The sequence below is a fragment of the Manacus candei genome, unplaced genomic scaffold (assembly GCF_025592945.1).
Source record: "Manacus candei isolate 608988 ecotype Guabito, Panama unplaced genomic scaffold, ASM2559294v1 h1tg000081l, whole genome shotgun sequence".
Lineage (NCBI taxonomy): Eukaryota > Metazoa > Chordata > Aves > Passeriformes > Pipridae > Manacus > Manacus candei.
The window spans coordinates 3,319,993-3,344,471 of NW_026138129.1; the positions used below are offsets into that span (position 1 = coordinate 3,319,993).

At 34.2% G+C, this 24,479-nt stretch overlaps 1 protein-coding gene across 9 annotated transcripts in view; it reads right to left on the reverse strand.

Annotated features, from left to right (window-relative positions):
- The window catches only part of QKI (QKI, KH domain containing RNA binding), a 155,994-nt gene that overhangs the window by 93,350 nt on the left and 38,165 nt on the right, over positions 1–24,479 (reverse strand). For all 9 annotated transcript variants that reach the window (XM_051811275.1, XM_051811273.1, XM_051811272.1 and 6 more), the window contains exon 2: positions 23,792–23,934. In XM_051811275.1, coding sequence (XP_051667235.1) covers positions 23,792–23,934 — 143 coding nt within the window. The remainder of the gene's footprint in view (positions 1–23,791; positions 23,935–24,479) is intronic.

The window sequence follows — 24,479 nt, forward strand, 5'->3', positions numbered from 1 at the left end:
AAAGAAATGTACTAGCTACAAGCGATAAAGCTCAGCCTTGAAATATTATTAAATTCTTACATGTTACACATTTCACATATTATATCAAAATTATACCGTCTTACATAAACAGCATCTTACTTGCCTTTCTCCACAACCGTGCTTCCTGCACACTAAAACTTTAGATATCTATGTCATTCCACCAGTAATGGTAAAATAATATTGCAAACTTGACTTTAAAACAATCTTTTAACCAACATAAAAGCTGACTATTATATCCTCTATCTCCCAAGAAAAACAGTAGCCTCTAATGTTTTATGATTTTGGATTTTGACTAAAAGAATAATCAGTTAGTAAGATAATTTGCATTAAAAAAATTAAATAGAATAATATAGTATACTAAGAAAAAAAAGGAGGAATCTGTATTATTCTTAAGTTTCCAACTTTATATATGTTGTCTGAACACTATTTAGAATTTCTAGTTGAGAAATCACTGATTTAAACGCAACACATTCCGTTAAATGTTACACCAGTTCCTTTTCCAGAACCTTCATAAATTATTCCAAGGCAGTTCAACCCAAACTGTATGTATAAACCCTCTGAATCTTTTTGGATAGCTATTCCTTCCAAACCTCTGATCATTCTCATTACCTATCTGGGGTTCTCTAATTTTTTGATTTCTAAAAGCAGGATGCCTAGGCAAGGCAATTCTTCAACTGAGACCTCAACAAGGTTAAGTTACTCAGAACAATTATCTTATAAACCACATTCTTATTAGCACATCCCAAGCTGCTTCTTTCCCTCCCCCAAAAATTCAGTTCTTATGTTTGTTTCAACATTCATTGACCCCAAATAGTCTTCTCCTTCACCTTGGCCTTGCAACTTTTCCCTACTTTTGTATTCATATGCAACTCTTACGTCCCCCTACAACAAGGGGGCTCGACATTTGTGTAATGAATTCCACACTGTTGACTTCAGGCACAGTAATTTCAAGACAGCTTTGAATTTCAATTCTATCTTTAAAAGCATTTGGTATGACTGACTTCTTTTTTTAAGCATATTTTTTAACCTACCACCCAAGTTCTTCTTGAATGAGAGATTCAAGATGAAGGAGAATTCTGCAGGACCTCACCTGAGGTGCAGTCTTAATTGACTCATCAGTAATCAATTATCTTAGATTAAGCCAATTACTGCTTTAACAAATGATCCCCTAGTTTTTGTACCGATGGATCAACGTCAGTATTCAGTTCCTCAGACAACCATCCTAAAGTCCTAGTTCAGAACTCATTGGAAAAAATAATTTCGACTCTTTTGTCAAGAGGGACAGAGCAGTGACGAGCAAGACCACAGCTCAGGAACACAAAGCAGAGTAAGCCTTCTACTTGGCCAGTCTCAAAAGTTTTGTCAGAATCTAGCTGTATCCACAGCTACTGCTTCTCTTACCTGTCAGGCCAGACAGGCTACCAAACAGAATTATCAGAACAAGACATCTGACAAATTCAGAAGACCATTCTTAACATCTAACTCAACATTTCTCATGCTCTTTGTCTCATACTCTCACCCAATCACACTCTTTATCACTTTGTGTTTCCCAACAAATAACCCGTTGTGAGGAATACTGCTTGTTCTAACACTTGTACAGAGCCAAAACTAAGAATATTTCCCTTTAATTTCTGAAAGCTTTTTCCACTCTCCATTTGGCTAGCACTGTGGGATTCACCTTAACCCCAGAGAACTGCTATTAAAGAAAACAGCAGTGGTTCAGAAATCAATTTGACCAATTTAAGACTGCACTACTTTGAATGTATGTGTGAATGAATTCACACTACCTAACAACTCCACTTGCATCAGAAATTTCCTGATAAAAACTTATTGTATTCCCTATGTATAGCAAAACTATTTCCCAAGTAGACTGGGTGCTTTCATAGTCCTCCTATGCCTCACCAGCCATAAAAGTAGTAAAGGAAAATAAGAATGAACTATGCTAAAGGCTCAGAGCTGCTGATTAATAAGAGATTGCAAAGAAGTTTGTCTGGTTTTTACAGTATGGGAAATGCAGTGTTTAAGGAGCTTTCATTAAAGTTAAAATGTGAAGAACTTGAGGTAGTCCAGTAGTACTAAATTTCATACTACTACTGTGACTTTTTATTTGTTTTTCCTTTTAAATATGAAAATAAAATGTGACAATATCTAATTTAACTGATGGAAAAAAAAATCTTTACTTCATTACTGCAGATGAATTTGAAAAAAATCTAATTTGATTGAAATATCCAAATCTAGCAAGAAAGAACATGCATTTGATTAAACATCTATTTAACTCAATCAAAAACTGATTTATCCTACCATCTTATTAGCAAATGTTACATTGGTTTACCAAACACCGACTTTGCAAATTAGTTACTTATCACTTGACAAAAGCCAAAACAAGCTATTCTTCAAGTCTATTTCAACTTAAGAAAACTCTTAAAACTTTTATGTTCCTTAGGTACAATGCACATTTGAGTACTTTTTATACAGAGCCTAAACATTATTTTACAGAAAGTCTCAAGAAAACCTCAGTAGTTCCTCATTATACCAAAACCAAAAGATGTTTTACACTTTATGTTGACTTTAATTAAGGATATTTTAAGACATCATAATAAGCACCTAAATTAAAAAAAAAATCTAAATAGAAAAAAATGAGTTTACAATATGTCTGTTTCTAGTAATCTGACATTTGGTCTCATCTTCTGATCTCCAACTTAAAAAAATCACATAAATCCTAAGGTTTCCTGAAAAACCTACTGTAATTACAACAACTGAGTACTTCTAACCATAAATGTCCACTCTTGATGGTGTTATCTAATTCTTAACTGCCTGTAGAAATCAGCTCCAGTACAGTTATGTCATATATGAAAACAAGTTCTCCATTTTGAGACTACCTTTATATTTCACTAACTAACTTTTTTTTAACCGTAACAGGACACAAAAACTTCAGACTTCTCAATCAGTTAGAGAGCAGCCTGGCCCTTCCCTTATCCATATTTTTTCCCCAATCAGTTGCATGTTTGATATAACTCTGCCAGCTGAAAGTGGATATTCATCAAAAGAGAAAACTGTATCTTATACTCAGCCTTCTACATAGTCAAGTCAGCTTTCAGATTGCATACTGATACATTAAACAAACTAAAGCATCCCAAAAATGTAGTTCAAAATGTCCCAGTGGTTAGTTTGCTTTTTAAAGACATGGAGAGCAACCTTTCTTGATCATTCCCTTTTCATATGACTTTCCCCACCAAATAAAAAGCATCTAGAGATCAGGACTGTGCATGGTTCAGGGGTTAAAATATGTCAAGGTTAAGATGCAACTGAAAACTGGATGTTATAATGGAGAATATCTGGCAATTTTATCTTAAGCAGCAATGCTGACAGTCAGTTTAGCCACTTAGGAGGAAACCTTCTATGTCTTCAGATCGTAATAGCCTTATTCCAAGACCATTCAGGAGATAACTTAATCTGACAGTCACAGGCTGAAGTGCCAACCATGGAAGTGAAGTAATGAAGAGACACAAAGGAACTGCAAGACAAGGAAGGCATTCAAAAGAAAGCAAGGAAGGCATTCAAAAGAAAGCGTGATGAATGTGTATGACACTCACGATGATGTTTGTTTAATGTGGAGTGCTCTTTGTGAGCAAGATTAGCATTGCTTCTAAATATTAATATATTTTTAAAAGATACAATTAAATTCAAATACGTATTTTCATGCATGGATTTTAGGAAGAAAATCAGCTACTGCATTTAACTGAAACATTTATATGCAAACTTAAATTGGAAATATTAACACAGAAGATAAAAAATAGCACTATGCTGACAAAACAAATACTCAGGAAACGAGACTCAGAACTCAGTAAAAGCTTTCACTGACCCACGAAAATTAGTAAATTTAGGTTTGATTTTTTTTTTGGCTTTCTTTTTACAGGAATATTGGTTTATGACACTGGTAATAGAGGCATTTTTCCATAAAATATTTCTGCATTTATTAGCAAAAGCTTGAATTGCTTTCAGCTGAGTTTTAGATAACAATTAAAACAAAAAAATCAGACACATATGGTTGGCTTGATTTTTTGAAAGCCTGTAACTTGAAGCAAGTATAAAACTACTTAAGGTATTAGAAAACAAAATACAGCATATTAAATTATAAGAAGATAAGATCGTATACTTTCAGTTAGGTTGTTTAGTGTTTAATAAAGAAAACAAAGCTTGTAGCATAATATTATAGATAGGTACCTTTGAGACTGAATTTCTGAGAAAGTAATCTGAAACATTTTGCAGGAGAAAAGAAGAAACAAATGCGCAATTTACCTGACCTTACACAGAATATGCTTTCTAGCAATAATATTTTCCAACATTTATTCAATTAATGTATCATAACCATATAACCATTTTCACAATGACAACTCTGTAAAAAATTGGCTTTTGGTTGTTACTTTGGGGATTTTTGGTTTTTTGGGGAGTTTTGCAGATTTTTGGTTAGTTAGGTTTTTTACGAGCACATCTGTAGTTATGAATATTTATGTACATGTATGTATACAAAAAGACACACAGTTTCAAGAGAACTAACATGTAGACCTGTACACACATAATTTTTTTTTTCCTTTACTAAAGATGACCATGAATAAAATTGACAGCAAAATAACAGCAAAGATGGATTAAAGGCATAGTCTTTCAGTTAACATTTACAGTCCCCATCCCTTTCTTTCAGCAAAAAGTATTTTCTTTAAATACCACTGGCTCATCCTGTACAGAAGATGACACCAGTGCATTTTTGATAGGTTGCAATTAAGGAAATAGATTCCATTAATAGAAAACCTCAAATATATTCCATGGCTTAAGTGTTTTCAGTGATCCAACACTATGCTTACCACAACTGAAAACAGCTACACAGCTTTTGTTGAAGCAATAATAAGAATTACAACCAAATAAAACCAAGTGCATTACAAACACAGCTTACTAAGTGACCACAACGTAGATTAGCTAGAAACAAAGGCAAAGTTTACAGAAACAGCCACTTGTATATATTTAAGAAAACAAGTGGGAAAAATATAATGTTTCAAAAAGACAATAATTTTGAAATTGTGAAATCTTTCATTAGCTGCATTAGCATGTATTTTGAGGATTAAATATGCTCCAGTGGAATTTGGCAAGTGTTTAGCACAGTTAAGAAAAATAGATTATCTGATGAGATTTTACAGGGAGAGGAGGTTGACAAAGCAGATGGTATTATCATCTGTCAATACAGTGAACACAGACAATAGTAACCACATTTAGAAGTTAATTTTTACATACAAACCAACTTTAGTAGTTGTTAAGACTGCTAGTGACAACATGGGAAGTTGTTTCCCCGAAATCTCTTCCAAAACCACCTACTACTGGTAACAGAAGAGATGCTGAAGACAACAATGAATGAGAAACATTCCCTCCATCCCTAAATACAGGATGTTTTCTAAGCAAAAAACCAAGTAAAGGCCAAAGTACATATGTAGTGAACACCAGCAGGACACGTATAATCTGCTTATGTCAAATATATCCACTTACATTTGCTGTGTGTATCTGACATACACCATTCTAATACTATAATCAAAGCCAAATGAGAACTATTGAAGCATTTAAATGATGAAGTTAAGCAGTAAATTAGAAATGCTGTGCTGTAAGCAACTTACACAAGCAAATTATCATGAAATAATCTCTTCATCACTTAAACACAAATATAAAACCTTTAAGGTACTGGAGAACAAAATACAGAATATCAACCCTCAGAAAATTAGGATCTGTCATATTTTCAGTTAGGTACTTTTGTGCTGGATTAACAAAATCAAAACCTCTAGAACATCATTTGAAATACCTCCAAGATGACTTCAAGTGTGAGCAGTTTAATCCCCATCATTTATTAAAAGGATCATTACAGCTAAAATATTTAAAATAGTTCCAATTCTCTAAAATTTGAGCTGTCACAAAGAAAAAAGCAAAACCTTTATCACTGGTGAAGAAGGAAGATAATAAAAAGATTTTTCTTTTTCCTAGTTTAGTAAGTGGCTAAGCACAGTTTTCAGTACATATGTAATTCACTAAGACTGGTTCCATCTTTATTTAGTACATTGGGTACTTTTTAACACAGATTATAGGGTTTGGGGGTTTTTTGTTCCTAATTCAGTTACCACAATCACTTTTCAACATCAAAGCCAGATAATAACTTGTCTTGTTATGGGCAAGAACGGATAATTATTGTGGGAGTAAGACCAGCTTAGTCTAGTTCAAAAACTTCTGTATGTAAAATATGCATTAATGCAAAAACAAAGGATATGAGTATAATTGTAGTATGTCACCAAAACATAGCATTTGTGCAGCAGAAGAACAAAGTTAACATTCAGTGTTTTGAAGTCTGTGATATATTATACAAAAATACCAGCATCCAGAGCAATATGATTAATGCAAAGGTTTCGCCTATTACATATCTCAGAGGTTACAATGAAAAATTCAGCTAGTAACAAAGAGTAAATGAGTTCTCTCCATACAAATACCTATATCTATCACTCTGTCCCAGATTTAACCTAGGTATTACATAACGCAGTTAGTGCAGCAGTAATTATGGTAACACGTTAAATTTCTTTAAATTACATTATTTTTAACTGGAATTTTAAAGCACAACTTCTTAAGTCAATTAGAACAGTACAGATTCCACGGGATGTTCAGAAAGAAGAAAGTTCTCCAGGAAGTTTATCAAGCTTACCAGTAAGCACTATTTGGAGCAGGGAAGAACACATTAAATCTCTGTTCTAAGTACCCAGGTATTTATGTTCAATGGCATGCATGAGTCAGTCAGTCTCAATGCTGTTTAACCTCTAACTCACCTCATCTAGAATGCTGGTAGAATAGCATCGGTACAATTCAGACACCGAGTTGTTTACATTATGTTCAGAATTGAATAAAATTTTTTGAATGAACGCACATATGGTGCAAGTCAGTTGGCTGACCAAAACTGAGCATAATATTTAGCACTCCTTGGACAGTTAGTAAAAAGACCTTGTCCATATAAAGACTGTACAGATCTTTGATAAGAAATGCTGATACAAATTTATCTATGTTTGCCAGTAAAGCTTTAATAATAAGACAGTAAAGAATCAGTGACGAACAACAGTTCTCCTTGTTGGATTAAGAACTCCTGCCTTCCCTTCTTGGATATCAGGAATATATGTTTCATGATTTAAAGGATGGATTACCATAATACTCAGTTTGGTCTACCTTAGAACTGCTTGTCTATTACTGTTTCTTACCAGTAATGTTCTCTAAGTAACACTGAAACAGGTGGTACAATAAATAAGAACTTTTAGGGGTTTTTTAATATGACAAATCGGGACTTTTTTTAATTTAATTTTTTTTTTCACTTAAACTGATATTTTTAGTTACAAGAATTACAAGTATAAATTTTCACAGGGCAACCCTGAGTCCTACTAAACCATAAAGTTCTCTTTGCTAATATCTGTATTCTGCCATCATAACATTACTGAACAAATTAAATACTACTTCCAATTATGTTCTGGAATGTGTCAAAAAAAACCCAGCACATGATCTAATTTCAGATAGAAAACTGACGTTACATTAACTGGGTGATAAATCTTAACAGATATATTGCTTGCTACAATAAAAACTAAATTGTTTTTATGAAGCACTACCATACATTTAAAGCCCCAAGACACCACAACAACATAACTATCTTAAAATACCAACTTATTCAATTTCATAAAATCATAGGACCGTTTGGGTTGGAAGGAAGCTCAAAGATCATCTAATTCCAAACCCTTGCCATGGGCAGGACCACCTTCCACTAGACCAGGTTGCTCAAAGCCCCATCCAACCCAACCTTGAACACTTCCAAGGATGGGGCACCCACAGCTTCTCTGGGCAACTTGTCCCAGTGTCTCACCACCCTCAGTAAAGAATTTCTTCCTAATATCTAATTTAATTTTACCCTCCTTCAGTTTACATCCACTACCCTTGTCCTACCCCTAAAGACCATACTGAAAAGTCCCTCTCCAGTCCTCTTGTAGGCTCCCCTTCAGGTACTGGAAGGGCAGCACAATTTACATACCACAATTCTGCAATGTTAGCTGTGTTGGTAGAGTTGACTTGCCAATTACCAGATTATTTGCATTTGTTCCTGGCTGAGCAGAATATCAGTCACTGACATGGTGATCATCCAAAAAGCTCAGAATCTTTCTGATTATAGCTGTAAACTAAACAAACCAGACTATCTATGTGATGTCAAAGTATCATTTTAACCCAGTAGGCCACATCCTAATGCTTAAAATGCTCCTTTAAAAAAAAAAAAAAAAGGCAAAAAATAAATGCATTTAAAAGCATAGCTGGGATTTAGAATGAATTACTAAATCCTTTAAATCCACAATATTCACCTCTAATAACCTCTGTGCTGAAAGCTTTGAGACCGTGTTTAACTGACAAACAGCTTTACAAACGTCATGTAAATACATTAGATCAGGTCTATAATAACAGAAGGGGGGAAAAAAAAATCAGGCTAGTTTCTCAGGTCATTTTAATAATGGTAATACAGCTTTCTTGATTAAAGAACAAGGAAATCTCAGAGTATAGATTAAAAGAAAAAAACCACACAAACCAGAAGTATTACACTGAGGTGTGCAACTTTTTTCTCCAGATTCCTAACCTGCATTTTATATGAGGACCTGAGTAAATGACCAAGTATTCACATTAAATACTTGGTGTTCAGGTATTCAGGTATTGAAGATTTTTAATGAAATATTATAACGATAGTTAGATATTTATCTAAACAACACTTAATTTTTAGCACTGGAATTCTAATGAATGTGACAAAGCCTCAGCAGTAGCTACACCTAGTTGACTGAATGCATTACAACTAGTCAGAGAAGCCAACATGGCTTTCCTTTGTTATCTGTTTTAACTAGGCATCTGCCAGAACTCATCATCAAAATGTAGTCATAAGAATATATAGTAAATCTCGTATATCCAAAAATCAGTATCTTCAAAACATTATCTACAGTACCAAGGTAATTTTCATCCACACATTCAGCCACAAAATGTAACACAGTCTTCCCAGAAAATCTATTTTCAGCTCCTCTGTACAAAATATTCCCCTTTATTTTTTAAACACAATGTATACACGTGTTATGAAAGGTGGGGGGGGGGGAAAAAGGCATTTTTTTTACATTAACACAAAGATAGTATCTTTAATCTCCAGGGCACTGTTTTGCCAGCTTAGTTGCTAAAGAGCTAATAACATTTATTCACAAATTCTTTGGCCAATTTGAAGATCAGTCTACCTAACAGCATACCAAAGAATAAGTATCTTAGCCTACTAGATTTGGCAAATTGCCGCAATCTAACACTAACATTTTCATCAATTCCATTTTCTAAAAACTAACCCAAGATGTAAACATTTATGCCAAGGGATTTACCATTTAGTTCAAAATTAGGTGATTATTAAGGAGCTTTACTGCCCTAGAATTCTATAAGAAGTTCTTTTTCATTTTCACTTTTCTGTAATAAAATTACACATCCACCATATAGTTTTGGCATTAGATTATTATCTAATTATTATCTAACCTTCAGATGGAAGCTAGAAAGTAATCCAAACCCAAAGGGAGATCTACATTTTTTGTGAAAATGAATGCCACATGACCTTACATTATACTGTCAAGAAACTTCAAAACATTGCAGAAGTTACACTCCCTAAGTTCCTTTAAAGAGAAGCAGTGTAAGTCAGATAAACAGACTACAAAATTAGAGAGAATTTAACAATAACTCTCAAATTACTGATCTCTAACACAAAGCTATAAAAACTTTGTTCTTCTGATTTTAACTGTGCAGAATGAAATCATCACCTGGAAAACACCTAATACTGTAAACAACCAGCACTTGTATTAGATAGATAGAAGGAGTAAAGGCAAGTTTATTAAATAAGCTGTTTTGCTGACATTTATTACCATATTTCTGTATAATGTACCTGCATAATGCATACTGGCATTAACCTAAACAACTTCCAGAATTCAAGATCCACAAAGAGCTGCTGTGCTAATTAAAAAAGGCAACCAGCACTTCAGAAATGGCATCAGGTACTAAATGCAAGAGGAAGATTTTCAAATTAGTATATAGCTCCATAGCCATCAATCTCTCTATACAGAGATATATAAAAAAGTAAATCTGACTAAACACAGTACATCAAAATCCCTGAGCAAAGCAGTTCAAATCTCTCTAATCTCTTTTATTCAAGGCCTGAAAATCGTATCTGGTGCATCATCCTACTACATACAGTCCAACTGAACTTTCACATACCTATTTTAGTACTGACCATAGAGAACAAAAACATATACAGAAACATAAATTAATGCAAGACCATCTCAAAATGACAGAAAACCACTCTAGTAGTACTACTGTAACATGGAGAATCTGCTCCTATTATGGGGAAAAAAAATCCAGCTTTTAATATTAAGACAAATGAGGCCCATATATCATTGCTGACACTTAGCTGCTGGGCTACACCTCACTTCTACAAACACTAACAAACTTTAGGGAATACCAAATCCCACTAATAAGAGGAGGTTTGGAATTTCCTGATCTCTTTGCTCCATGTCAGTTTAGGCTGATGCACAAGGATCATTTAAAACAAAAAACTGGCACAGTCCTCTCCATTAAAGGCTTTTAACTTGCAGTACAGTTCCACTGTCTTCAGCCCACAGCCTCTTTCAGGGACCTGTTCAACCCAGAGTCAGGTTGTCAGCAACACAGACACTTACTACAAGTACAGGAGACAGAACAGAAAGGCTTGTTCATTAACAGTTCACCTGCTAAAGAGTCATAAATGAGGGTTTGCTCTTCACTTTTTTTGGGGTCAGCTGACAGCTGTTATCCAGAAGGAACAATCAAGTTTGAAGAACTAAACAGGTTCTTGAGAAGAAACTGGAGAAATCTCAGACAAGAAGCAGCAAACAATAGAAACGGGATTAATTTTTTAACTAAGACACTGTACTTATTTCCAGCCTACATTCTAACAGTCTTTACTGCACGTAGAAGAACTAGCCATACTTATAAGTTACATGTCAAATATGATGCTTTTATGCAATTAAACACCAATTTTTTCAAACATTAACTTTCATTTTGTAAGTGTATCAAATATAAAATCAAATTAAAATCCCACTACTTTTCTATATATATAATAAAGATGAGGATTAAGATAAATGAAGTTCATACCCTTTGAGAGCATTCATGCTTTCATCTATTACAAAAATAAACAATTCTTTTTCTAAATTAATCATTAAACTCCAAGCCACCTAATCAAGTACCAAACTGTTTCCAAGAGTCTCATTATGGAGCAAGAAAACATCAAAGGAAAGCTACCGTAAAAGTCACCTAACAAACTGCTTGAATTGAAAATAAGTAAATTTTTAAAGTCATTTTATTTGGTCAACAAACACAGCATTCATGTCTTTTTGCACTGAATGAGCCCCTGAAAAGTGCAAAGTTTTAGAATAGTTTTATAAAACTATATCTATCAAATATTGTGTTATTAATAAAAGCACTCATTCAAAGTTTGTCCTTCCAAACTCTCTAACCTTTTCTGTCATTAGGGCTGACTGATAAGCCACCAGCTGTTTTTTTTCTTCCCTGTGCTACAATGCATTCTCTTCCTTTTTAAGGTTAGTATATCCAAGCAACAAACAGCAGGACTTAAGCTAGCAGCTAGAATGTCACAAACCTATATATTTAGCTCCCATCTCATTTATTGCCATTCCTCAGTGTCAACCATTTAATGTCCCTTTTGCTCCAGTCTCCTGACATTCCTCACTGAGCTGACAACACTGCAGGCTGGATCAGCAGACAGAAGATACAAGAACACACAACAACAGACCTTATCAGTTAACCAAAGACAAAAGCCATGCCTTGTCAAACACACTCAAGGCAAAAAGTATTTTGGGTATGGTCTCCCTCCCCCCATTTCTGAACTAATTTTTACTGTTTATAAATAGTGTAGTTGTTTGTACAAATATTAACTTCAGATCTTCAGTGAAATAGCAATTTGAGGGTTTTGCATGTTTAATTAGCAACATTGTATCTTCACCTAGTAGGTTAGAAACCCTCCTGTTTGTACTATCTTAATTTACACTATTTGCTTCACTTCCGCTTTCTCAATACTTTTCCTACATAATATAAACTGTGTTAAAGTCACGTTTGCTTTACATTTAAGATTGTTTTAACATTAACCCTTTTCCTCATGCCACAAGCTTAAAGAAAACCATAATCATGTAGTTTCAATTCCACTTCAAATATCTATAAAATAATATCCCTCAAAATGAATTTTATGCTACATGTTCAGTTCATGTAAAAAACACTAATCTAATTACTGCCATATTTTGGAAATAATTGGATTTTAAATTGCTTAGAATTATCAACATAAGTGAGAAAGCTGTAAAGATAGACAAATTAACAATTTCATGGTTTTAAAATGGGAATCTCTGTTATCATTAAGAGTCCCATTTGCAATTATTTAAAGGCCCACAGAACCATTTGGTAGTTCCCTCCTTTAAGTGGTCATAAAAACCTTTAAACAGTAATTGAAAGATTGTTAACAGAAACTCTCTCAGGAAATCAGATCCTGTGAACAATCTAATAGCAGGCATGCTTAAGCAAGATAGTGAATAATCTCTTTCATCCTATTCACTAAGATGAGGTTCTCAGAACAGTGACAAGACACCAGTTTCAATAACACCGGGAGATGAGTAAAAACTGTTCAATTCCATGCTCTACTTGGGAATCGTGACACATTTATCTAGAGAATTAACAAGTTGTGCTGTGTGTAAATCGGTCTCCAAAACCTAATTGTAGGATCCAGCAGTGCCCTCTAAGCCTCAGTTTACATCATTAAACTCATATTCCAATAACAAAGGATCCTCAGGATATACAGTCCAACAACTAATTTCCATAATAATACCTTTTAATTAGATGTGACTACATGTGACATTACCCAAGGCACTTAAAGTTGGCAATTCAGCTGTAGACTACTTCCATTTCTCAGTAATTAGAAGTGAGAAAGATACATTTAAATTGGAGCACCACTGCAGATAGTGATACTATAGTTAAAAATACTTAGCAGAAATGGAAATTCTTATACTTAAGGGACATTATTCCCTTTTTTTAATTTACCAGAGAAATGCAGTCATTCTTCCTCCTCTCAAAAGGAAGAACTGACGGTGCAAAACCAGGCTTTGAGGTTATACTCAAGTTTACATAAAGGAGAGGTGCTCAGTAATCACTTCATTTTATCTTACTAGTTACTGGACCTTTAGAAAAGTTCTTCATCCCTTTCAGGCAACAGCTTTTAAGAGGAGTTATTCAGTCTTTTATAATTCTAATTTGCAAAAATATATTTATTATTCACCTTAAAAGATGGGAAGGGAGGAAACACAAAAATTGTACACTCCCAAATCAGAAGGCCTTAAAGTTGTATTATATAAATAGTAGTTACTATTTTTTTCCTCCACAATACCACACTGACAAGCAAAGTTAAAGAAAGTGGTAAAGCACCACACCAAGCAATAGAGTAACTAAACCCATGATAAAGATGCAAAGTATTGTTTTGTGGATGACGGTTAGGCATTACCAATTACAATTATGATGAAAGTTTTCATATTCAAGCAAGATATCTTAGGAAAAAATGCATTTTATCAAATTTCTGGAGTGAGTGACGAGCTAAGGTATTTAACATTCCCAAATATAAACATGCTTTTTATTCATGTGACTGATTTTAATTGTTTAATTTAGCTGACTAAATTGACCTTTATAATCACAACTGGTATCAGATAATTTTTGCTTTGCTCATTTAATTTTTACACACATTTGAGTATTGGCAACACAGTTACAATCTCATCCATAGACAAAAAGCTCTTTAATGAAACAATCTGAATTTTATGAATTCACAGGTGAAGGTGAATCAGAATTCTCATTTAAGACAAATCAACTTCTGAAATGCCTATTTCTATATTTAAATATACTGAAAATACTTTAAGTATTTCAACAATCAGAACTACAAAACTTCACATTTTAAACAGAAACATCCTGCTTAGTCACAGGAGCTTTGTACATCACCATCAATTTCCATGCACAGTTTACACTGCATTAAGTTCATTATGAGTTCATTTGCCAAACTAGGTAGAGAATTTCATGCCCTGAAAATACTGAAACGTCATAGAAAGAAATTTTAAACTTTTTCATCAAAACAAAAGCAATACCCCTCCCAAAAGTTTAGAGTAAAACCCAGTAGGATTATATAATTGGTAGCATTTCTTGTTCTACTACAGACTTTAAGTAACATATTTCAACCAAGTACAAAAGTAAGACTAGTAGCTCTCAATGTCTACTTGCTGCTGTAGAATTATTTCTTCTAAAAAATAAATAATAAATAGATTTCTCAGTGTTGACCTTATTTTAAGTAAAAAATTGAATAAATAATTTCATTCACCTTCTGAAACGATTGTTACAAAAAGCATTCTCTATGTATTCTATATGCCAGAATCAGTAAGCTTGCAAAATTCAAGCCCAGAACAGCAGAACAGGTCAGAAACACAGAAGACAGCTCAAAGCATAGTCCTCAGTATTTCTTTTAGTGTCTTAACGTCTAATCTACTTTCTTTGCTCTAAATGACTTCTCCTAAAAGCTTAACTCCCTGCTCTAACTGTAAGAAAGTAACGCGTAAAAAGAGAAATGAGTCAAAACTAAAAAGCCACTGAAACACCTTAAAAAGCCCACCTAACTGTCAGCATTTAAGTGTACAAGTCTCATAACATAAGCACTATAAAATTATGCACTTCAGCCAGCATCACGAAGTACAGATGAGCAGCATTACAGTCTAATAAATAAGCAGCAGCAGCACCTTTAGATATCAAATCACATTGAATCTATTATCCTAAACATCTACAACTACAACACTACTCAAAGAGCAGGATATCAACAATTACTGCATTGAGGTTTCATTTCTAGCTTTTGCCTTTTATTCTGGGGCTTTTAAAGTAAGGAGACTGGTATTACCATTTTATGCAGTCCTGTGATGACCAGCGCCACCACAGACACTGCAACAGAAGAGGAACTACCTCATATTAACCACAGGAGAAATGGCACAAGAAAGAGTTATCATAAAGCTTTGAGATGTACTTCAAGTTTACGTGCCAATCTACCTGTCTGTGGTGACTTGGGATATAGAAATTTGTTACCTGGCAGGCCCTACTTATATTACAAAGCCAGAGTTTCATGTCTCTCTCATTTCAGTTTGCCTATCAACCGATACACAGAAGAAACTGAAATCCTCCACAAAGACTCACAAGTGCTTGTTTATAAATTTTCCAGGTCTCAAAGGCAACATTTGCACTTGAAGTTTGCTTGGAAGTAAAAAAGAATATGCAAAATATTATTCTGGCTAGAATAACTTGAAAAAATCTAAAGAGATCAAAGCCCGAGAAATACTATTTTTGTACTTGTGCTGAGTGACAGCAACTTTGTTTTACTTCTAATGCAAGGGACATTCACTTTAAAAACAACAGCAATCAAGCAGTCAAATGAGTTCAAACTATAAAATTCAAGCAATTAGGTTAAACAGTATGACCCAGACGTTTAATATGTTAATTTGAATAATGTATTCATTATCATCTGTACTTAAGATACATTAGCAAGATAACTGGTCATTTCCACTAATCATGATAATAAATTTGGAACAAGAATACGGAGATATCTACTTAATGCAGCATTCACATTTTTAAACCACCTGTACTTTTCACAGGAAAAAAAAGAATCTGATAAAACTGCTGCATATTTAAGACAACTTTAAATCAGAATTCAGCTTAAAATCTTTCCAGAGAAAGCAGTCCCTGTATCACTGACAACAGGGCAAAGCCCTCAGTGTCCTCTGACAGCACAGATCATAATATTTGCAGCTAGAGTGAACTTGAATTTTTAGGTCAGTATGTTCTGATTATTTACAAACCACATAGCTGAGAGATATTGATCACACTTATGTCAGTACTCTAAAGAAACAGAAACCTTCTGAAAAAGCATTACTCAAACTAAGCAACTGAAGTGTTGGGTGGATGAATGCATACAATTTGGACAGGTGCATGAGCTTTCCTATTGAGAGGGAGCACTATGCTGTGCAATAAGAGAAAACTGAGCGCAAGTAAGGTATAAAAAGAAACCCGCTGCTCATCAAGCAGCATTATTTTTCTTAAAATACTGAGTGTATGTGAATGAAAAAAAATTCACTCAGTTTCAAAGTAGTGCAGCAAATTTCAAGAAGAATCAGGGTCTTCACAGAATTGACTACATTGCTCTTAAGATAGAGAAATGAAACATAAAAGCTTAGAACCATGAATTAATATTACACCAAAGTAACTGAAATGACAAAAATGCAGAGAACAACCACCCTGGTTCTTCTGAATTATGGAACAAATTCAGATCAGAAATTAATGCTATAAATGCAACATTACACTGATAACTTTTCCTTGACAAGTAATATACATGTTTTAATGTATTAATGAGTTAAGAACTTCAGAAACAGCATAACCTAAAACCACCTTTTTAAAAAACTTGACCATATTGCTTAAAAAGCAATTTTTTAAAAAAAATTAACATGCACTCCCAAAGCTTGTGGGCAGACTTACTCCAGTAATAAACAACAGACCTTTTAGTATTGAGGACATGTAAACTGATTTTTACCTGATTTTACAAGAGATACAAAGAAAATATCAAGTTGATGTTTTGACTGGAACTCAAAACTACTTTTAATAGCAATTCAGGATGGGGCTTGCTGCCTTCTTATGCTGGTAAAACAGAGAGCAAATACAATTAGCAAAGACTTGCATTTCACTGATCTACTTGTATGAAGTTACTGAACTCATGCTGACCTCTGACAGGAAATCACTGAATTACTTTTGCAAGGGCAGTTCCATAAAAATCTGAGTGTACAAACAGTAATACCTAAACTACAGAGCTACTAAAAGGAAAAAAATATCTAACACATCTGTCAAAAGCTAACTGACCATTGCGGGGGTGGGGACGGGGTAGGGGAATGACACAGAGGCAGATAGCATGGTACCATAATTCCCAGGTTGAGTTTCTGGGGAAAGTACTGCCACTTAGTGCTCTAGGTTTCCTCTGTCAACTAATCAGAGGGGGGGAAAAAAAGGTTTAAAAACGTCTTAATGCTCAAGAAAGGGTTTTTCTCTCTATCTCCTCCTTCCTTAAAACACTGTACTTCTCAAATACCAGCCCCATATCCTTCAGGAGTCCATTTCAGCTCTCTGAAGCAAACGGAAGATCTGTTCTTGACTTTGAGCAAGGGAATACAACTACTTAGGACTCTGATGCCTGAACAGTAATTTGCAAATTCCCATATGTGTTTTAAACACAAACTCTACCTTGCTCTCTTAAGTATGGTTTTAGCACTTGATATATTTTCATGTTCACTGCAGTCCCCAATCCTAGTTGAAGTACACCAGACATTAAAACAAGCTCAGCAGGTGTACCCAAGCATACCTGACCTATTCACAACAGCAAGCAGAAAGATCATATTTAAACACTTCCTCTTCTCTGTACAAAAGCCTTCTTTCCTACAATAAACCTTTGAAAGAACAGACTGAACAAAAACTCCATGTAAAACAAAATCAATATCCCACAAATATCTCTGCCTCACAGCTGACCTTCCATTATTTGTATCTGCACATAACTCTTCCATACTTAAGTATTGCAGGAGCTACTACCCAAAGCAAAAGTTCTGAGGGAAAAGCAAAAGCAAGCACAAACTGACACAAGAGTTGTAGTACACAGTCAACTGAAACCATGAACCCAAACATTTTTGTAGTCCATGAAAGAAAGAAATGTATGCGCATAAAGTGCAGAATTCAAAACAAAAGAGTGTATTAAGACAGCTCAGATCAAACAGATTGCCCATTGAAAGCCTGACTCTCCACAGAAAATGACATGAGCCATAATGAAAGGCACCATGTGAGCAAAAACAAGCATGATGGATGTTGACAGCTAGATTTGCTCTTCAAAAGTTCAGTTGGACACATTCTTTGCAACCTTAAATTTCCTAATTCCCAAAATTAGACAATTTTAATAAGATTAATTTATTAGAATAATTTTAGATATTTCATTCAGAGAAAAGTAACAGGAACCCTCAAACTGTTTGGACTAATTTTCTAGACTACCATTCTCCTTTAGCACTTGGTTTCCCCATATACACACACACTCCTCTTCATCCATGGGGAACAGAGGCTCCCAAACGTATAGCACTAGCTGTTTATGTCATATTAGAGGATTCCTACACCTATGAGTTGGACCTGTGTACTAGTCAAACAAGAAAAATAATCCACTACTTTCTGCTAGAACTGTCATATATATGCTGGACATAGCTTGTATATAAACATGTATATAAAACTAGAAGTCTAATCTTATGACATTAATTTGAAGAAGCTACTAATATAAACATCACCATAAAAACAGTGTCCTGACAAATATGTTCAACTTGTGTGTCAGTACCAGAAGCAACTCATTTCTTCTCCCAGATTTCGGAATTTACTTTGAAAAATATTACGGGAAGCAGAGTAAATAGCATTTGCTTTGGCAAAATCTTTACTTGTCTTACCTCCATCCTACCTTCCTTTTCTTTTTTTTTTACACACACACACACACACACACACACACACACACACACACACACACACAAACACAAAACCACAATCTGCAAAGAGCAAAACTTGAAAGTAAGAATCAAATGGGAAGAAGAACATTAACAGATAAATGACAAGGTAATCACCTAACTTAATTGCACTAAACTCTTGAAGAGTTTAACAGGGAAGAAATAATGGAGATACGGGAACCAAGTTAATTGGTACTGCTCTCCCGAAGCTGAGCCTATAAGATTTCTATCAGGGACTAAACGACAGCATTTTTAATTCCAATGTATTTTAGACTGTCTTCCATTCTTCTGCCTCTGAGTACAAGTTCTGGAGATTTGACCAGCATATTTCTGAATAAAATTATGACAATGTCTGTCATCTTTCAGCTATGAAAAACAAACAAACAAAAAAAAAAACCCACCAAAAAACCAAGCCAAAGAAAAGAAAGAAAGAAAGAAAGAAAGAAACAAACAAACAGCTATTGAGTGTGAAGCAGGGTTTAAGAAAAACTCACTGTCAATAGGTGAATCAGTCAGTAATGGAAGGGTATCTAACAAAATGTTATAAAGAAAGAGTAAAAAAATCTTCATACAAATATTAAGGCATGTCTCCATTTTATCAGCATCTAAACAAAGGGGCCCTTTCTCAATCCATTCCCTTACCATGTGCAACCACAGCATGTAAAGCCTCTCATGAATATATAAAGTTCAAATTCAACATTAAATTTTTTGCTCCCGCTACTTCTACTAGAATTTTTTCCAATGATCTTACTCAGACAAAATTTGTGATCAAACTACTTTAGTTATTTCCTATACATTTGTACTTCCATCCCAAATCTTCCTTCAGCACTGCCAGTATTCTGTAGCCCAAGCTTATTTACAGATAACAGTTATATTCTCTCTTTCCTTCCCATTACAAGGGTAAACAAGGCCAGGTCTTTTAGCTCCTTCCCTGTTTACCACTGGGGAATGAAAAGCTTAAGTAAAAGAACCAGAACAATAAATAAAGATGATGTTATCGTTTTCCTAATCCATATTAGGGATGCTATTAAACTCTGATATTACCAAATTGAAAAAGGATTTAAACGTTTTGTCAGTAAGTTCCCCATAGTAAAATGAATCCCCGTGTTCATCGTTCTGTTGTACTAATTAAACAGTTTCAACTAAAATGGTCAGAAAGTACGCACAAGCTGTTTATCACTGCTGCCCTTTGAGCTTCAGTATACTCAAAGGACATGCTACTTTAGATGCGATAATTACTGAGTTCTTACATTTTTACTGAAGAGGCACAGAAGAGTTCCAACAGAGAATTTCACATTAATCAGAGCTAACAGGGTACTTATTAATAATAAAGCCATGATTATAATAGAAAAAAACATTTATTCAGTTCAACATTTGTAGGTACTAATTCCAAAAACTGTTTAAATTGATATCAGGCAGAAAGTTTAGTCTCAGCTCTTCAGGGAAATTCAAAAATATTAATCATTTATCTGAAGCATAAGAAATGCTAAAGACTATTAACTATTCATCTACAAACAATAGCTTATCCTCCATTCTTCTGCTTCTTAAAAGCTCAATAATTTTTCTGACATCTTTTCTTTTTACTTTTTTAAACTCTGATGGAGGTTATTTCTCTGTGAATTGGAAATGCCTTCAAATTGTAACACCAAAGACTTACACTACAGTACAAACATTACACTGTAGAGAATATATTTTTAACTGAAGGGCAAAATATGGACAAGTAATGGAATTTCACTTTCTGGGTGCCTTTTGCACAGTTTCTCTCTCAAGTTTCAGGAAATCTAAGTAGTTCAAATCTCAATTCTAATACTAAAATTCCTATAATTAAACACCTTTCAAGGGTGCTAGAAGAAAATGATACAAATATACCCCACTGCCTAACTGTAGCTTGCAATGAAAAAAAAAGTGTCAGAAAGCAGACCATCCCAACAGTTACACAATTGGGACTGCCATTACATCATGGAAAAATGCTCCTTATTAACACAATATACCAAAGAAAGTTACCCCTTGTTTAGCAAGACTTTTGCATACCTTCCAATTACCAGTATAGAAGTAGAAATTCAGACTCTAAAATGGTCAGAATTTAAAAACTACAGGCTGTTTCAGACAATTTTTTTTGGAAGTTGAAACTTGCATCACCTATGGTCTTTGAATAAATATTAAGATAAAAATACTCAATATGCACTCATATAAATAAAAAAATAAATTAAGGGACTATAGGGGATTTTATATATTTATTTTAGCTTTAAAATTCAATTTTATATATTCTTTACTCTGTGTGGGCAACTAGAGGATAGTCAAACAGTAAATAAACATGATGTAGCATACGAAAATTTACTGTTTCATCTTTTATACATATATGTATACATGGATGTTTATACACACATATATAAAACATGTTTGTTTAAACTTAGGGCAGACCATTATTTTTATGGTGCATAAGTAATTGAGGATTCTGTGCACAAAATGGTACTACTACTGTTCATTATTCACTACAGTCAACTAATCAATATGTTCAAACTCCTATGTCAAAAATATTTACCAGAGTAGAAGTTTATCAGAACAACATAAAATTTCAATGATTATTTTATTTTTTTAAATTTCTGTAAATAAAAATACCGCTAAATATACAAAAGAAAAAAGTTTCTAGTCACTCTGAGCAACTTTGTGTTTATCCAACTTTATGTCTTTAAGGTAGAAAAGTTGGAAGAAAACTATAGCAATAGAAAGAATTAACTAGATTCACCTGACAAAATCACTCTGATAGTCTGTATAGCATGTCTTTCCTATATCTGGTAACAATTAATTGCTAAATGTAAGAAGTTTCACATAATACTGTGAAAATTATCATAGGTGATAATTTTTATTTTTACATGCTAACTTAACTTCGCAAGTGAAATTAATACTTTAAAGTGAGTTTGTTGTTTGGTTGGTTTTTTTTTTAAACTAGTTAGAATCACTGTACTCCAGACCTTCTGAATGCCATGTTAGCCTGAATTCAAAGCAGGTCACTTGATTTCTAACTTGCAGAAAGATCTTAGAAAGGGCCTCCATACAAAAATCACAGCTTTTTTTTTTTTTTTTTTTATGTAGTGGTATATTCTAGTTCATTAACCAATTACTGAGGCTGTACAGATCCCATTCCAAGTAGCTAAAAACAAATACAGACAACCTGTACACAAGCAGGAGCACAGAGAGAACACTGGCCTTGGCTCCCCAATAAAGCTTGAACTGCCAGTGGTAGGAGCTGCATGGTTTCTAGTACACATTTCACATCATTTCGTAAGAAGCAACTACTTTTTATTCCAGGTCACATGTATACAAATCACAAGCTTCTCCAACTTCTGAATGTATGAGAGTTTATTAAAATAAATTAGTGAACTCCTCAAGGACTTTCTTCTTAAGGCACACAAAGAGCTAGCTGAAGTAACCTGAAGTTACACAAGTGCTTTCACAGTAACTTTCCTGCTTATTTACATTATATTTGATAATTAACTGACAGTGAAGAGCTAAGGTACTAAACCTCTGACTTCTAGAACAGCAGTTTAACAAAAACAGTTATGGGAAATCCAATATCTTTTTTCTTACTCGTGGTCCTCGTACAGCAAGCATCAACTACAACAAATAACTAAGGCAACTCTTCACAAAGAGTGCTTTGCAAGTTATGAAACCAAGATTTCAATTACTAAGCAATGCTTTAAAAAGTCACTAAGTAATATAACTCCAAGATATATGCAGGTATCGAGGTCCGGAGCTACTTACATGGCTTTATGGAATTGCATAGCATAGTTCCTCTCAAAAATCTGTAATTCCAAGGAGTTTCAAAAGAATCAATGTTTTTAGTATGGGGGTATGTATGCAGGTACATATATGTATATAGATACACATGTTTAATTTGGAAGAAAAATGCAATGGAACAGGAGAGAGATGTCCTTATTGCCACTACAAATTCTCTGAATGCTTTTCCCAGTAGAGGCACTTTAACTCCAAAGCAAAACAACTTTGTGAAAACTGAAAAGGGAGAAGAGACATTTGCCTAAATATTCTGTCCTGAATAATGACTTGCACTTAACTTTCTTAATGGAGCACAATCAGGTTTAATTTAGAGGCCTGTATGTTGTAAGCAGCACTGAAATAATAAAAACTCAATTTGGAGAGCTTAATTTAATTAACCACACAAAGAAAAGCCACAGAAATACTCAAGTGTTACTTCCATTTTTTTCTGTTCTGTACTTTCTTCCCCTTTATACCACATCAGTGTGCAAATGCCTTTACTTGAACCCTGCACTCCTCCATTGCAACAGAACCTTTAAGTTCTATTAGAGAAGAATAACACAATTTCTTATTTTGTCAGTGATCAATGAAAATGGTTGGGGTAGTTGGGGTAGATTTTGACAAGACTGTTTTTCCCAAGTAGTTTGAAACCATTCAGACCAGAGAAGCTCAAAACAATTCTTCTAGTTAAAATGAAACTATTCTCCCTCAGAAGGTAAGTGTACAATAGAACTGAACACTTAATGGAGAACAGAACATGGCAGGCAAGCAACGAGCTTTGCTTAAGCAGGGCGGGGAAAAGAAGGAAGACAGGACAACCAAGCCTAAGATAAAGACACTTCTATATGCAACAAAACTGGTTACACAGGTATGGGACAAACAGTAATTGAGACTAAGTACTGTCTCCAAAAGGTCTCTAAATGGGCCTCTAAGCATTCTCCAACTGACTTTTAGAGACACACCAAGAGGAAAAAATAGCTTCCCAAGAACTACTTTCCTCATAAAATTCACTACACAGTGTCTCAGGACAGACAGTACTGAATGAAAAAGAAAATTCAGATCTATGGCTTAGTAATCCATACTAGTTTGCTGTTTAACACAACCTTCTTCCCCTCACTGCAAATCAAGCCAAGTGGAATATACACTGATTCCCTAAGAAGTTTCCAAAGCAACCTGGTGTGATCCAAGGGTAGCATCACATGAAACTTACATTTAAAGACGACCACAAGGATCAAAAAATAATTTAGGGACTAAAAAGATATACTTACATCTGGATATTCTTTTACAGGCACATATAGTTTCTCTTGTAACTGTACAATAGGTCCCACAGCATCTGGTAATTCTGCACTTCTCTTCTCCGTACTACCATTTAATGTGTCGTTATACATGTCTTTCCGTACTCTGCTAATTTCTGTGGGGGGAAAAACGTATATTAGGCATCAAATACAGTAACAGATTATGATCTAGCATGACAGTCTTCTCTTTCTATTATTTCCCAAATCTTAATGCCATTTTCTTCTTCTCCTCATGAACATCACAGTAGCTGAAAAATCTACTCTTTTTTTTAATCTTTTCTGTTTTGTTTGGGTTTTTTTGGTTGGTTTTTTTTTTTGTTGTTAAAATTTCAGCACCCAACTTAAATGTCTTTCATATCTGTAAATTCACCACCTAGTCATTCTACTTATGGAATTCAGTTATTAAAGTAAAAATTACGTGCAGCTCTTTAGAACACTTACAGGATGTATAAAAACAGTTCTTTTATGTATTTTTTTATAATTAAGCACGCAGAAAGGAAAACAAAATTTACAAATCTCTATCTAACATTAAAAAAAAATAGAAAAATGCATCTTTACAGTACTTTTTGCTAGTTATGGGATTAACTACAGCATTTGGATATTAAATGGTGCATCTTTCAGCAATGAGAAACAGGATAACTCAAAGGTGCAGCTACTGAGC